This window comes from Peromyscus eremicus, chromosome X (assembly GCF_949786415.1).
Source record: "Peromyscus eremicus chromosome X, PerEre_H2_v1, whole genome shotgun sequence".
Lineage (NCBI taxonomy): Eukaryota > Metazoa > Chordata > Mammalia > Rodentia > Cricetidae > Peromyscus > Peromyscus eremicus.
Window position 1 is genome coordinate 51,135,957 of NC_081439.1, and position 17,935 is coordinate 51,153,891.

The window sequence follows — 17,935 nt, forward strand, 5'->3', positions numbered from 1 at the left end:
GGCCAAGACAGGAGGCTTTCATTTTGCCTTAAGAAAAAGAAAGTGGTGTTGTGACTCATCAGCTTTTCAGAAATGCTATATTCATGAGATTCTGGCAAGTTATGTTAAGCCATAAAGACTCTCTTCACTATAGTACTCTTTGCTCAAGTTCCCTGCTTCTTCTTTTCTCAAAAAACTATTTCCACTCAGACATCTAGGGAACTTTGAGAGTTAATACTGTCAACCTGAAAAGATCTAGATGCTTCTAGGAGACAAGCCTCTCGGCATTGCCTTAACTGTGGGCATCATTCTTCTATGGGTTGGCATCATGGACAGAATAAACAAGAGCATTCTCTGCTTTCTGGTTGTAGATCTGGTGTGATTATCAGTCATGACTTCCTTGCCATGCTAGACCATCCCCTTGAGCTGTGAGCCTGAATAAAGCTTTCCTTTCTTAAGTTGCCTTTGTCAGGTGTTTCATTGCAGAAATGAGGTAAGTAACTAATACAGGCACTAATACAGTTGAAGGAATATACTGTACAAAGATTCCAGTCTGAAGTCTTATTTACTTTTTGTGTGGCCATATTGGCTAGATAATGGGCCTTCCTCCAAAGATGTTTGCATTCAGATTTCTAGAATTATATGTAATCCAAAGAAGAATAAATGGTAAAGGCATAATTAAGGCTGATAGTTATCTACGGCTAAAATAGGGAAATTATCATTAATGTTACTGATGGGCTCAATATAATCCAAAGTACTGATTTAATGGTGAAGGTAGGAGATATGAGAGAAGGTAAGAATCAGAGCGAGATCTGAACGTATTACATTACCAATTTATAGATGGAATAGATGAAAGAAGTCATGAGCTAAGGAATGTAGTAGCTTCTACAGAGAGGAAAGTATCAGGGAATGGATTCTCTTACAAAGCTTCCAGAAGGACTGTAACACTACTGGCACCTGATTTTAGTACACTAATAATTATGCCAGACTTTTGATAAACATAAGTATGAGGTAACATATTTATGTCATTTTAATATAGAAAATTTGAGGCACATTTTTATATCAGTCACAGAAAAGTTGATATGGTGAAGCTAGTCCAATCATTAACTGTTGCTGGACTTTAGTTTCCTCATAACTTCAATGACACATCTGAGTGATATTCAATGCCTTTCTTTTATTTACTTTCATTTATGACAATCAGCATTCAGAATAACATATTCATCGTACTTTGTTTTGATTGATTTTTCTCTCCACCTGCCTTCTTGCCACTTGTAGCCTGTCCCAGTGGTTACCATTTCATGTCACATGTGTTGTACTTCCCTCCTCACCTCCTTCCTTAAAACTAGTTCTGTTTGTTTGTTTGTTTGTTTGTTTGTTTGTTTGTTTGTTTTGGAGGGATGGTTAGGCAGATGAGTCAGTGGTTAACATATTTTGTGTGTAAGCAAAACCAGAGTTCACATCCCATTACCCACATAAAAATCAGACATAGTCATGAGAATCTGTAACCACAGTGTTCAGGGACAGAGACAAGTGAATTCTCTGTTCTAGTTGGCAAGTTAGTCTAGCCAAGATAGTGAGCTCTAGGCCAGTGAGAGACTCTGTCTCAAAATAAATAAGGGGGTGAGCTGGAGAGATGGCTCAGCAGTTAAGAGCACTGGCTGCTCTTCCAGAGGACTTGGGTTCAATTCCCAGCACCCACATGGCAGCTGACAACTGTCTGTACCTCCTGTTCCAGAGGATCTGACACCCTCACACAGACATACATGTGAGCAAAACATCTAGATACATAAAATACAAATAAATAAATTATAAAAAAAATAAGGTAGAGAACAATAGAAGAAGCATCTAAAGAAGAGCTCTGGTCTCCACATGAGCAGACACAGGCAAGCATGTGCACACACATGTATGTTATACCAAACACACACACACACACACACACACACACACACACACACACACACACACACTACTGCGTTTTCCTTCTCATCAGCTTCTTTTTAGTTTCATGGCTTATACCTCACTCATTCTTACAAAAATACACATGCATGAAAACTAGGAGCTCGAATTGACATATAAGAAAAAACATTTACCATTTATGTTATTGAACCTAGGTTACCCCAGTTAACATATTTTCCAGTTCCATACATAATCTTGACATTTGATGTTTTTCTTTATGATTGAATAAAATTATTTTGCCATATATAACGTGTTTTCCTTGTCCATTCATCTGTGGTGGCTACTTAGGCTGATCTTATTTCTTGTTGTGAACAAAACAACAGTAAACATGGATGTGCAAATATGTCCATGGTAGGATATAAAGTCTTAGTATATGCCCAGAAGTGTGAATGGGATGTTTTTTCTCATTTTGTGTTCAGCAAGTTCATTGTTGTATATGTGAAAATATTGATTTTATATGGTCATTATGTATCCTGAAACTTTATTATGAACACTGTATTTAATAAAACTGAAGGTGACACACACCTTTACCTCATTTCATATTTTAGAATGGCTAAGTTTTTCAACTTAGTATAGTGTTGGCTTCAGACTTTTCATACGTAGCATTTAATTGTGTTGAGATATGTCCCTTATATTCCTACTTTCTTCTGAACTTTTATTAAGAAGCTGTGTTGAACTTTATAAAATGCCTTCTTTGTGTCTATAGAGATAATCAGGTTAAGTTGATAATCATACTTGGCAGGTGCTGCTGTCCACATGGAACTGACTTTGGAGGAATGAAGGATGCAAAAGTTAGTGGGTCCTGAATTCTTCCCCCGTGGTTTCAAATAGCCACTAAGGTCAGCCAAAGTGTGGCAAGGAAGTTCATCCATGAAGGTTCTGAGAGGTCAAGTGGCCCTGAACGGCCACTGTAAAAAGGGAGTGGGAAGAGCCTGACAGGGAATGGTGCTGTGGGCAGCAAAATCAGAGGGGTAGAGCCATATGAGCCCTCTGACATCAGACATGGAGCTATGGAGCTATAGGATTTTGGAATTTGTCCTTCTGGGTTTCAATCTTCCTTCGGTCTAGTATTTCTTTACTATGCCCCATTTCTTACTTGTATAATGGTAATGCATATAATGTGCTATTGTGTGTTAGATATAATTACTTTTTTTACAGTGTATTACAACTAAGAAATTGCCTTGATTATAATGCTTCTGATGGGCTCAATGTAATCATAAGGATCAATTTAATCTGAGGAGACTTTGGATTTTAAATATTATTCTGACTGTGCAAGACTATGGGGACTCTGGAAGTTGAACTAAATAAATTTTGCTTTATGATGTGGGCATTAAGGCTAGGGAGTAGAATGTGGTTAATTGAGTGAGGTGTCCCCCATGAGTCTTGGGATTTAGAATACTTGGTCCCCAGTTGGTTGCTGTTTGAGGAGTATTAGGAGGGTGGAGGAGGTATGTTAGTGGGGGTGGGCTTTGAGGTTTCAAAAGCCATGTGCTACTCCCAGTTTGTTCTCTTGGCTTCTTGTTTGTGGTTGGACTTATGTCCTTTCAACTGCCTGATGCCTGCCGCCTGCTTTCATCACCATCAAGGACTGTAGCCCTTTAAATCTGTAATCTCAGTATACCCTTCCTTCTGTAAGTTACCTTGGTCATGGTGTTTCATCATAGAATAGAAAAGTAGCTAATACACACTTCAAGGCTCTAAGGAGAAAAGACGTCAATCCCAAAGCCAGTACATAATGAGACACAATAAAGATTAGGGATTGAAATAAATAAAACACATATTGAAAGAATAATACACGATATTAACCAAATAGTTGGTTATTTAAATAAATCAAGATGAACAAACTCCATAGCTAAAATAATCCAAAGAAAGAGAAAGAAGCCTCAAATGAGTGAAATTAAAGATAAAAAGGGCTTTGTTAGACTTCAATGAAATTAGGATTATTAGAAAACACTTTAAAAATTATAAAGAACTTGGAAAACTGTAAGAAATAGATTAGTCTCTAAACACATATGCCTTATTGTAGTAGTTCCTTTTCTGCTGCTGTGAGAAAACACCATGACCAAAGGCAGCTTAAAGGACAAGGAATTTATGGTTCCAGATGAATAAGTGTCTGTCATGGCAGGGAAGCACGGTAGCAAGCATGGGCTTGGCAGCAGAAGCAGGAAGCTGAGAGCTCAATCACATTCTTCAACATCAAACACAATGCAGAGAAAGGAATCTGGAACTGGGGTGAGGCTATAAACTCTCAAAGAGCAATCCCAGTGATGTACTTTCTTCACAAAGACCATGCCATGCTACATAGTACCACCACATGGGGACCAAATACTCAATGAACCTATAGGGGACATTGACATTCAAGCCACTCTTTGACCCTGAGAGGTTTATGATTGTAGAGAGCTGTGCACGGCCGTGCCTCAAAGATGGTGCAGCATCTGGCTTCTGCCTTCCCGATGGCAGGTGCTCCTTATTTGGCTAAGGCTAGGATCTGGCTTGCTTCTGCACACCTGGACCTAATCTGGCTTGCTTGCACGTGTCTGACCCTAGCGGCACTGTTCACGTGGCACCACGGGGTTGATTTGCCCAGTGGCTATAAAAGGGCGTGGGCTGGCTTTCTTGGGAGTGATTGTGAGAGTGACTGTGGGGGTGACTGTGAGAGTGAGAGAGGAGAGTGAGAGAGTGAGAGTGAGAGAGAGAGAGAAGAAGAAAAAGACTATCCCCGGGGTCAGAAGATTGTTCAAGGTTCCTGAATAAACTGTTTAGAGAAGAGTCTGGCGTCGCGTCATCCTTGCTGGTCGAGGCGGACGCGACATATGATCACATCACAATACAAAATGTGCTTAGTCAAACTTTAAAAGTCCTCACAATCTGTGACAGTCTCAAAACTATTTAAATGTCCAATGTCTCTTCTGAGACCCAAATAAATGTCTTATCTATAGCCTCCTGTAACATCAAAAATCAGATCACATACTTCCAACATAAAATGGCACAGAATACACATTACCATTCCAAAAGGCAGAAATGGGGGGATAGTAAGGAAGTAATGGAATGAAGAGAGACTAAAATCTAGCAGGGCAGAAATCAAATCATGTAGCCTCATAATTCTGGTGACACAGGGGTTATAGTACTCTGCCACTCCTGACTTGCTGCCTGCAACAGGCATTTCGTTCTTGGGCTGCTACCACTCCCTATCTGCAGTTCTCCTTGGCAGATGTTTCATGACTCTAGCATCATCAACATCTTGGGATATCCAACACAATTCAGGCTTCATTTTCACAGCATAACGCAATGTGCTCTAGGGCATCTTGCCCTCTCAGGCTGTTCATATAGGGACTGCCCCTGTCACCCATTTCCGGGTTTCAGTGGCTCCTATTCTCAATCAATTCTAAGATATACATTTGCTGATGATACCAATCTCAGTTGACATTGATTATTTTCAGAGCTGGAAATATGTCATTCTCTGTTTTCCTGGATTTTAGTGCTGCTGATGAGAGATCTGATGTTATGAGGAAATTCATGCTTCTGCCTCTGAGTTGGCATTTTCCCTGTACAATTTTAGTTAGTACTTTATTTGGATGTATATTTCTTTCTCTAGATTTGGAAGATTCTTGGCTATAATTTCATTGAATATATTGTCTAAGCATTTTGACTTGATCTCTGCTCCTTCTTCTGCATATGGACTATTAGGTTAGGATTGGTCTCCGGATATGTATCCATGACTTCTCAAATATTTCAGTTGTGTTCATTAATGTTTTCTTTATGTATTTCCTTATATATTATTTTCTTTACCTTGTCGCTCATCCTTGAAATTCATTCTTCTGCCTGATCTTATCTGTTCATGATGATTTCTGCTGTGCTTTTCATTTTTTTTCTTAGTAGAGCATTTATCTAGCATGTTTGAGACCACTGGTTCAATTCCCAGTATCATATGCCTTCAATGATACAACACCAGAGTGTGACACAATGAGTAATATTTATCAAACTATTTCACACTGAATAATCAAAATAGATACTTGATGTGTACCTGGAGTTATACATGTTCTGTGGTTTATCTGGAATTAACAACTGCTTGCACAACCATGAAATAATCTGGAGAGTTCTGATGGATGGTCTACAGCAGCACAAGTGAAAATGGGAATCTCATTGTTTAAGAGTAGCACCTAAACATTAATGTCAAAAAAGTTCATTATTTTAAGAATCAATTTAGGCACATTAGTGCGTATTAGCTGACTAGAAGCTTGTGATGAAATAATACAGAGTATTTTTTCTTTGAGATTTTAATCCCTGAGGTCCTGATTTGGGGATCTGTGAGACTTTTGGGGAATAAAAATTAGCTGTGAGCTATTACAAAAGCCCTTTGTCAAGAATTAAAGTAGTGGAGGACTGCTTTGATCTTTAGCTATTCCATCTCCTGTCTCCTTAGGATAGAAGGAAGAGTTCATGGTCTTAATCCTACTTTTTTTACAGTGTTTGAGAAGTATATTGCTATGGCAATAGAAAACAAACTAAGAACACATTTATCACTTTCTCTAACCACAATCTGACTTTTTTATTTTTGTATCTTTAACTTTCCCTTTCTATCTTACCTACCCAGTTTAGCTTCTGGACTCTTCCTTAATTGTGGTGTTTAATTTTGCATTAAAAACTTATAAGGAGTCACAAAGTTCAGAGTCAAACAAGAATGATAGAATTCCTAATGTTACTCTTACCTTTGTCAGCAATGGTCTTCTCATGGTTTTTATTCTCTGGGCCAGCAGTGGTCCCATCATGTTTTCCATTCACTGGGCCAGCAATGGACTCTTTAAGTTTTCCGTTCCCCTTAGTGGTCCAGTCAAAGTTTGAATTCACTGTAGTTGTTGCTGTGAGAAGAGAGAATCCAGGTCAGAGATCTCTCTTTCACTGAAGAGATGTGAGGATCAGGGACGACAGAAAAGGCTTGATGTCTTTGCTGGAGATCTCTTCTGGGCTTCCAGGGTGTCTAGTCATTGTTGTTTTTCTGTTGGCTTAGTGGCTACACCTGAATCCACTGATATTTTAACTACTTTCTGCAGCTCTGCTACTGCATAGTCAGCACTCCTCTGCTCATGCCACACATGGCTTGGTGGGATTTCTGGTCCTGCCAGCATTGGCTCTGTTGCTGCTACCAAATACAGTTTTTAACTAAGTGTCTATTGTTCTATCTACCAATAAAGATTTGGGAGTCAGATGTTGGGGTGAAAACCTGTTAGCTCAGAGTGCTGAGAAACAACCAGCTGACCTTCCTTTTGGGTGGAGACCCAGCAAGAGAACATCTCTCCATTTGTCCCTAACTAAAAAGACCATGAATCTCTAAGTCCCTCCCTACTCCTTCCTGTGCATCACTCTACCTGTCTTCCTGGGTCCTCTGTACTCTGTATGGATAATTCTTGTCAAATAGTCACTGGCTTTGCTCCCTGATCCAAGGTTGATTTTATTAACAAAGTCTAGGGGTTTCAGAGTGCAACCAAATATCCTGCAACAAGCCATATCATTAGTCTATATTGTACTATGACGTGAAATATCTGTTGTTTTTTGTCTATAAGGGGTTGCCAGTGGAAACAAGACATGCAAAGAAGAAGTAGTCTCAAAGTCACATAGTAAATCAGGTTAGGAAAAATGTAACATAATGCATTCTTCTTGCTTGTTTTCACAAAGAAAATTGTATATTCATGATTCAACTTCTCCACTACCCTTTGCTACATTTCTTTTGTATTCATTCATTTACTACCATGACATCTCTGAGTAATACAGTGATCTCTTTGCCCAAAGTTAATGGAATTGCATATCCTTGGTTTCCAAACATTTTTTAAATAATCCTGTAACAAAGCCCTAGGAAAACTTACCTTCCAAAGAGGACCGCATGGTTGTAGGTGATTCAGTATTGATTATACGTGGATTAGAGGAGTCTGCAAGGATAAAAGGAGCCTGGTTTAGGAATCTGATACCCTTAGATAATCAATTGAAGATACTAGTAAAATTAGGAATTAGCTTAGCTTGGACTTCTTTAACCCTTCCCTCATGATGCTGGCAACTTCTATTGCCTGTTTATTATTCCTCACACACCATTCTAAGGTAAAGTTCATAAGTCAAGTTTCAAAGACTTTCTGTGAATCTGTATCTAGAGTTTAGGGGTTCTGAAAACTTGGTTGAGGAAATGTATTTTAATAATCACTAACTTTTAACTGAAATATAATGATTTATTCTTGAGAAAGGTTTCAGAAGTATAACAAAGAAGGTGTTAGTCGGTGACTTCAATGAAAATGGTCAAGTAATGGCTACTGAAAATTTACCCCCTCACAGAAATAAAGGCATAGCTGAAATATTTTGATATTGTCATTTTCCCCAGAATTTTGGAAATTGGTTCACAGGAACTTATGGTGTTTTTGGAAGAAAAACAGTCCAGTTTTAGTAATAACATGAAGCTTTGTGGCATTTCAACTTAACTCAGAGGTAATAAAAATTAATACCCTATTCCAGGTGCAAGAGAAATCAGTTCATTCGAGAAATATTACCTTTATTTGACCTATCAAATGATTTCTTGAAAAATGTGACTTCAAATGCTTGTTTTATTTAGCATCTGTACTAAAAGTCTCTCTCCACGGCTAGGAGGAAATTTGTCACACAGTTTGGGGAAAGAAGGGAGTAACCAATAATTTTAAAAGGAAATGCTCACAAATTAGATATCTCCAGGAAGTGTGAAAAGTTTAACAATTTCACAGAGTCAAGGATATGATATCCTTTCTTAAAGTCTTGTGTATATTCAGAAAAAATATAAGTTCACGCATATGGTTAGCCTTTGAAGTTTCACATTAACATAAAATAAATAATGTGCCATAATTGTAAACTGGATGCATATTGATATCATTGCTAAACAAGCAACATAGTTCTCTGGTAAATAATACATGATTCATTTCGCCTGACAGTTAAGAAGATCTCTACCCAATGATTAGCTGACTTCTAAGCTAATCAAATAGTGAATTCAGTGGCTATCTCATGCCAATGAATACACAAGACTATACAAAATTAGTTTTTAAAAATCACCAACAAAAGTCCTGACCAAACAAACAATCAAATAAATAAAAAAGAAATAAGAAGAGTCAGCATGTGCTTGTAGTCCCAACTACAAGTATAAATTTAGTTGTCAGCATAGAGAACTCCCATCTAAAACATAAACAACCCCCAAATGAAAGGGAAGGAGAAACCAAGACATTTTCCAGATAAATAATGATTGTGAGTTCCTCCAGTAGATAGGATCCATAAGAAATGTCCAAATGCACTCTTCAAGCTAAAATAAAGGGACAGTGGATCATATCCAAAACTAATATTAAGAAATGTAAAAGCACCCATAGAGGTAACTATATAGGTAAATATCGAGTATAAACATGCTTTTTCCAACGTGACTTAAAAACAAAAAACTTTACAAAACAATACTATTTTTGGTTGTGAGCTTAGCCTTTAACAGCTGAGCCATCTCTTTAGCCCTGCAAAACAATAATTCTAAATCAATGCTCATATCATTATAATATACTAAGATGTAATTTGCAGTAATGATAGAATTAAATGATAAGAAATTGAGCTGTACACAAACAGCATTTTGTATACTATGAAATTAAATTGGAATAAATCCAATAAATTAGGAATTGATGATATCCTACAGACAGAAATAATGAAAACACTTAGTAAATGCCTTAGTTAAGATTCTATGGTTGTGATAAAACACCATGATCCAAAGCAACTTGAGGAAAAAAGAATTTATTTCAGCTTACAAACCTCAGGTCATGCTCTGTCACTTAGAGAAGTCATGGCAGGGACTCATGGTAGGAACCTAGAGGCAGGAACTTCAGAAGCAGAAGCCATGGAGTAATGTTGCTTATTGGATTTCTGCCCATGGCTTACTCAGCCTGCTTTCGTATAGCACCCAGGACCACCAACCCAGTACTGCCTGTGGTGAATTGGGCCCTCTCGCATCAATCCTTGGCCATGAAAATATACCACAGGCTTGCTCAAAGGCCAGTCTAGTGGGGACATTTTCTCAGTTGAGGTTTTCTCATCCAAAATGACTCTAGCTTCTATGAAATTGACATAAAACTAGCCAACACAGTAAACTAAACAATATTTGAAGTATATAATGCACTAGAAATGATCAATTAAACATCAAAGGTAGAAGTAATGGACAAATATAGAAAGAAGTACAAAGGATAAAGATTATAAATAGAAAATTGGGTATAAATCTTTTATCAATAACTAGATTACACATAAGTAGAAAAGTTCAAATTGAAAGGCACAGAGCCTCAGAGTATCACATCTAACTATATAAATAAATAAATTTTAAAAAGGAAATGTTAACTTCTAAAGATGAACCAGGAAACTTCAAATTATGGAATGTAAACAGGTAAAAATTATTGGACTGCTAGTTAAACAGCTCTTAAGAAAAAAAAGATCAAGCCTAAGCTGCTTCACTATTTAGTTCTACCAGACCTTATGCAAGTTAAGGGTTGCTGGGTGCAGCAGGACATGCTATAAAAACACAAGTATTAAGATAAAAAATAGGCTAGTGTAAAGGGTGTTGTTTCTCTGATTTCCTTCTCAGCCCATTTATCATTTGTATATTGGATGGCTACTGTTTTTTTTTAAGTTAATCTTGCATCTCCCCACATTACTGAAGGTGTTTATCAGCTGTGGAAGTTCCCTGGTAGAAATTTTGGGGTCACTTATGTATACTATCATATCGTCTGCAAATAGTGAAAGTTTGACTTCTTCTTTTCCAATTTGTATCCCCTTGATCGCCTTTTGTTGTCTTATTGCTCTAGATAGAACTTGGAGTACTATATTGAATAGATAAGTGGAGAGTGGACAGCCTTGTCTTGTTCCTGATTTTAGTGGAATCGCTTTGAGTTTCTATTTAATTTGATGGTGGCTTGTTGGCTTGCTGCATATTGCTTTATGTTTAGGTATGTTCCTTGTATTCCTGATCTCTCCAAGACCTTTATCATGAAGGGGTGTTGGATTTTTTCAAAGGCCTTTTCTGCCTCTAATGAGATGATTATATGTTTTTTCTTTCAGTTTGTTTGTATGGTGGATTATACTGAAAGATTTTCATATGTTGAACCATCCCTGCATCTCTGGGATGAAGCCTACTTAATCATAGTGGATGATATTGTTGATGTGTTCTTGGATTCAGTTTGAGTGTATTTTATTGAGTATTTTTGCATCAGTGTTCATGAGGGAGGTTGGTCTGTATTTCTCTTTCTTTGTTGTATCTCGCGTGATTTGGGTATCAGGGTAACTGTAGCCTAATAAAAAGAGTTTGGTTATGTTCCTTAACAACTGCTTCTATTTCCTTAGGGGTTATATGTCTATTTAAATTGTTTATCTGGTCTTGGATTAATTCTGGTATGTGGTACCTATCCAGAAAATCGTCCATTTCTTTTAGATTTTTTAATTTTGTGGAGTACAGGGTTTTGAAGTATGACCTATCAATTCCCTGGATTTCTTTGGTGTCTGTTATGTCCCCCTTTTAGTTTCTGATTTTGTTGATTTGGATATTCTTTCTCTGCCTTTTGGTTAGTTTGGATAAGGTTTTATCTATCTTGTCTATTTTCTCAAAGAATCAAGTCCAAGTGGATCAAAGACCTCAACATAAATGCAGTTACACTGAACCTGATAGAAGAGAAAGTGGGCAGTACCACAGAAGACTACTTCCTGAATATAACACTGGTAGCACAGACACTGAGTTCAACAATTAATTAATGGGACTTCCTGAAACTGAAAAGCTTCTGTAAGGCAAAGGACACTGTCAATAAGACAAAATGGCAGCCTGCAGAATGGGAAAATGACTTCACCAATTTCACATCTGACAGAAGGCTGATATCCAAAATATATAAAGAACTCAAGAAGCTAGATATCAAAATACCAAATAATCTAATTAAAAATAGGGTACAGATTTAAACAGAGACTTCTCAACAGAAGAATTTCAAATGTGTGAGATGCACTTAAGGAATTGCTCAACATCCTTAATCATGAGGTAAATGCAAATCAAAATAACTCTGATATACCATCTTAACATCTGTCAGAATGGCTAAGATCAAAGACACTAATGGCAGCTTATGTTGAAGAGGATGTGGAGTAAGAGGAACACTCCCCCACTGTTGGTGGCAGTGCAAACTCGTACAGTCACTTTGAAAATCAATATGGCAGTTTCACAGAAAATTGAGAATCAATCTACCTCAAGACCCAGCTATACCAATCTTGGGCATATACTGGAAGGATGCTCTACCATACCACAAGGACGCTTGCTCAATTGTGTTCATAGCAGCATTATTCATAATAGCCAGAGCCTGGAAATAACCTAGATGCCCCTCAATCAACGAATGGATAAAGAAAATGTGGTACATTAAACACATGGGGTATTACAGAGTGGTAAAAAAACAATAACATCATGAAATTTGCAGGCAAATGGATGGAGCTAGGAAAAATCTTCCTAAGTGAGTTAACTCAGACCCAGAGAGACAAACACGGTATGTACTCACTCATAGGTGGATATTATATGTAAGGCAAAGGATAACCAGGCTGTAATCCACAGCCCCAGAGAAGCTAGTTAACAAGGGGGACCCTAAGAGGGATGCATTGATTGTTCTGGGAAGGGAAAATAGAAGAGATCTCCTGGGTAAATTGGGGGTGAGGGTCATAAAGGGGCGGGGATTGGGGATGTGAGCATGAGGAAGTGGGATTGTCGAGTTGGGGGAGGGACAGAGAGGGGGAGTAATGAAGAAGATATCTTGATAGAGGGAGCCATTATGGGGTTAGGGAGAAACCTGGTACCAGTGAAACTCTCAGGAACCCATAAGGATGACCCAAGCTAAGACTTTTAGTAATAGTGGGTAGGGTACCTGAATTGGCCTTTTCATGTAATCAGATTGGTGACTACCCTAATTGTCATCATAGAGCCTTCATCCAGTAACTGATGGAAGCAGATGCAGAGATCCACATACAAGCACTGAGTTGAGCTCCAGGAGTCCAGTGGAAGAGGGGGAGATGGGGTTATATGAACTGGGGGGGTCAGGATCATGATGGGGAAACCCACAGAGACAGCTGACCCAAGCTTGAGGGAGCTCAAGGACTAGGGAGCCTGTGTGGGACTGACCTAGGCCCTCTGCATGTGGGTGACAGTTGTATAGCTTGGTATGTTTGTGGGGCCCCTAGCTGTGGGACCAGAATCTTTCCCTGGCACATGAGCTGGCTTATGGAACCTATTCTTTATGGTGTGATTCCTTGCTAAGCCTTGATCCAGGGGGGAGGAGCTTGGTGCTGCCCCAACTTGATATGCTATGCTTTGTTGACTTCCATAGGAGGCCTTATTCTTTCTGAGGAGTGGATGGGAGGTGGGTAGAAAAGAGCTTGTGGGAGGGAACAAGAGGATAGGAAGGAGGGGAATCTGTAGTTGGTATGTAAAATAAATAAAAAACTTAATAAAAAAAGATAAATAGACTAGACTTCAGCAAAACTAAAAACTTTGGGATCTTCAAGGTTACTATCTTTAAAGTAGAGGGACAACATGTTGGGTTGGAGAGATGGCTTAACAGTTAAGAGCACTGGCTGCTGTTGCAGAGGACCTGGGTTTGGTTTTCAGCACCCACATGATGACCTACTAACATCTATAACTCCAGTTCTAGAGCATCTGATCCCTCTTCTGACCTCTACAGGCACCATACATGCACATGGTGCATGGGCATACACGCAGGCAAAGCACTAGCCTATAACTACATCTCAAAAACTGTAAAAGACAACATGAAGAATGGAGGGAAATACTTGTGAATATTGTATTTCATAAGACTAACCAGCCACATAACCTTCAACCTACAGTTTGTCCTGCCTACAAGATGTTCTGCATTTAATGTGGTGCAGAAATTGTGAGAGTGGACAACCAATGATTGGTCCAGTCTGAGACCCATGCCATAAGAGGGAGCCCACCTCTGACACTGCCTAGAGTGCCAGAGCTCTGAGGTGAATAGCCAAGAGATCTAGGATAAAACCAAACATGTCTGGAAAAAAAGTCAATGAAATGATTCCTAATGCTATATTGCTATATTCATAGATTGGTGTCTAGCCCAATGGTGGTCGGAGAGGCTTCACCCAGCAGCTAATGGAAACAGATGCAGAGACCCACAGACAAACATTAGGCAGAGCTCAGGCAATTCTGTGGAAGAGGGGAAGGAAGGGCTGTAGGAGTGAGACAGGTCAAGGGCACCACAAGAAAAGCCACAGGATCAACTAACCTGGGATCATAGGGGCTTACAGAGACTGAACATACAACCAGGGTGCCTGCATGGGACTGGCCTAGACCTTCTGCATATATGTGATAGTTGTGTAGCTTAGTCCTCTTGTGGGACTCCTAACAGTGGGGTTGGGGCTGTCTTCAACTCTTTTGCTGTCTTTGGGACCTATTTCTCATAATGGATTGCCTTGCCCAGACTTAATACAAGGGGAAGTGCCATGCTTGGTTGATATCCATGGAGGCCTGCCCTTTTCTGAATAGAAACAGAGGAGGAATGGATTGAAGGGGGCTAGGTGGGGGGAGGGACTGGAAGAAGACAAGGGAGGGGAAAATGCCATCAGGATGTAAATAATGATAATAATAATAATAATAATAATAATAATAATAATAATAATAATGATGATAATAATAATGATAATCATTTAAAAATGCTCTAGTATTTCAAATAAATAAATTATACTCACAACTCAAGAATAATTAGGCAAATGTAATTTTCAAATGACTAAAGTATTTGGATACATCGTTCTCATAGAATGCTGTAGTCATTACAATATATGATTTGGGGACATATCACTGAAGTCTAATTACCAAAACCAGATCAATATGGCTATACAAAGACACATAGGTCAGTAAAACAGAGTAGACATCCCAGAAATAAACTGATATGTCTGAAACCAACTAATTACTTGTAAATGGAAAAAATCTCATCAGAGAAACAATATTCTTTTTAATAAATAGTGCTGGGAAAAGTGGGTATCACCAAGATATAAACCTGACTTCCGTTAATTACCCTGTGGAAAAATCTACTGAAGTGGATGAAAGACACAAGTATAAGATTAGGAACTCTGAATCTATTAGAAGCCAACATAAAAAAAAAAAACTACAACACTTCAAGATATGAGTAGAGGCAATGATTTTTTGGTTACAACCTCTAAAACAGACAGAGAAAAAAAATCATTACATTCCCATGGTATTCCATCCAACTAAAAAGTATCTGCACTAGAAAAGAAATACTCAAAGAATGAAGAGAAAGACAACCTGTATACTGGAAGATTAGAAATGAAAATATTCAAGCTTAGTGAAGTGAATAAAGTCCTCTACTCTAGGTATACAACAGCAGTTAATGGTGAAGGTAGGAGATATGAGAGAAGGTAAGAGTCAGAGAGAGATCTGAACATATTACATTACCAATTTATAGATGGAATAGATGAAAGAAGTCATGAGCTAAGGAATGTAGTAGCTTCTACAGAGAGGAAAGTATCAGGGAATGGATTCTCTTACAAAGCTTCCAGAAGGACTGTAACACTACTGGCACCTGATTTTAGTACACTAATAATTATGCCAGACTTTTGATAAACATAAGTATGAGGTAACATATTTATGTCATTTTAATATAGAAAATTTGAGGTACATTTTTATATCAGTCACAGAAAAGTTAATATGGTGAAGCTAGTCCAATCATTAACTGTTGCTGGACTTTAGTTTCTTCATAACTTCAATGACACATCTGAGTGATATTCAATGCCTTTCTTTTATTTACTTTCATTTATGACAATCAGCATTCAGAATAACACATTCATCATACTTTGTTTTGATTGATTTTTCTCTCCACCACTGCATCCTGCCTTCTTGCCACATCCAGCCTGTCCCAGTGGTTACCATTTCATGTCACATGTGTTGTACTTCCCTCCTCACCTCCTTCCTTAAAACTAGTTCTGTTTGTTTGTTTGTTTGTTTGTTTGTTTGTTTTGGAGGGATGGTTAGGCAGATGAGTCAGTGGTTAACATATTTTGTGTGTAAGCAAAACCAGAGTTCACATCCCATTACCCACATAAAAATCAGACATAGTCATGAGAATCTGTAACCACAGTGTTCAGGGACAGAGACAAGTGAATTCTCTGTTCTAGTTGGCAAGCTAGTCTAGCCAAGATAGTGAGCTCTAGGCCAGTGAGAGACTCTGTCTCAAAATAAATAAGGGGGTGAGCTGGAGAGATGGCTCAGCAGTTAAGAGTACTGGCTGCTCTTCCAGAGGACCTGGGTTCAATTCCCAGCACCCACATGGCAGCTGACAACTGTCTGTACCTCCTGTTCCAGAGGATCTGACACCCTCACACAGGCATACATGTGAGCAAAACATCTAGATACATAAAATACAAATAAATAAATTATAAAAAAATAAGGTAGAGAACAATAGAAGAAGCATCTAAAGAAGAGCTCTGGTCTCCACATGAGCAGACACAGGCAAGCATGTGCACACACATGTACGTTATACCAAACACACACACACACACACACACACACACACACACACACACACACTACTGCGTTTTCCTTCTCATCAGCTTCTTTTTAGTTTCATGGCTTATACCTCACTCATTCTTACAAAAATACACATGCATGAAAACTAGGAGCTCGAATTGACATATAAGAAAAAACATTTACCATTTATGTTATTGAACCTAGGTTACCCCAGTTAACATATTTTCCAGTTCCATACATTTTCTTGACATTTCATGTTTTTCTTTATGATTGAATAAAATTATTTTGCCATATATAATGTGTTTTCCTTGTCCATTCATCTGTGGTGGCTACTTAGGCTGATTTAATTTCCTGTTGTGGACAGAACAGCAGTAAACATGGATGTGCAAATATGTCCATGGTAGGATATAAAGTCTTAGTATATGCCCAGAAGTGTGAATGGGATATTATTTCTCATTTTGTGTTCAGCAAGTTCATTGTTGTATATGTGAAAATATTGATTTTATATGGTCATTATGTATCCTGAAACTTTATTATGAACACTGTATTTAATAAAACTGAAGGTGATACACACCTTTACCTCATTTCATATTTTAGAACGCTCTAAGTTTTTCAACTTTGTATAGTATTGGCTTCAGACTTTTCATACGTAGCATTTAATTGTGTTGAGGTATGTCCCTTATATTCCTACTTTCTTCTGAACTTTTAATAAGAAGCTGTGTTGAACTTTATAAAATGCCTTCTCTGTGTCTATAGAGATAATCAGGTTAAGTTGATAATCATACTTGGCAGGTGCTGCTGTCCACATGGAACTGACTTTGGAGGAATGAAGGATGCAAAAGTTAGTGGGTCCTGAATTCTTCCCCCGTGGTTTCAAATAGCCACTAAGGTCAGCCAAAGTGTGGCAAGGAAGTTCATCCATGAAGGTTCTGAGAGGTCAAGTGGCCCTGAACGGCCACTGTAAAAAGGGAGTGGGAAGAGCCTGACAGGGAATGGTGCTGTGGGCAGCAAAATCAGAGGGGTAGAGCCATATGAGCCCTCTGACATCAGACATGGAGCTATGGAGCTATAGGATTTTGGAATTTGTCCTTCTGGGTTTCAATCTTCCTTCGGTCTAGTATTTCTTTACTATGCCCCATTTCTTATTTGTATAATGGTAATGCATATAATGTGCTATTGTATGTTAGATATAATTACTTTTTTTACAGTGTATTACAACTAAGAAATTGCCTTGATTATAATGCTTCTGATGGGCTCAATGTAATCATAAGGATCAATTTAATCTGAGGAGACTTTGGATTTTAAATATTATTCTGACTGTGCAAGACTGTGGGGACTCTGGAAGTTGAACTAAATGAATTTTGCTTTATGATGTGGGCATTAAGGCTAGGGAGTAGAATGTGGTAGATTGAGTGAGATGTCCCCCATGAGTCTTGGGATTTAGAATAC

General features: G+C 38.3%; 1 protein-coding gene across 1 annotated transcript in view; it reads right to left on the reverse strand.

Annotated features, from left to right (window-relative positions):
• Vsig4 (V-set and immunoglobulin domain containing 4) overlaps positions 1–17,935 on the reverse strand; it is a 39,123-nt gene that overhangs the window by 5,516 nt on the left and 15,672 nt on the right. Inside the window, exons 5-6 of the mRNA XM_059251107.1 lie at positions 7,797–7,859; positions 6,645–6,794 (exon numbers count right to left, since the gene is read on the reverse strand). Of these exons, the coding sequence (XP_059107090.1) occupies positions 6,645–6,794; positions 7,797–7,859 (213 nt within the window). The remainder of the gene's footprint in view (positions 1–6,644; positions 6,795–7,796; positions 7,860–17,935) is intronic.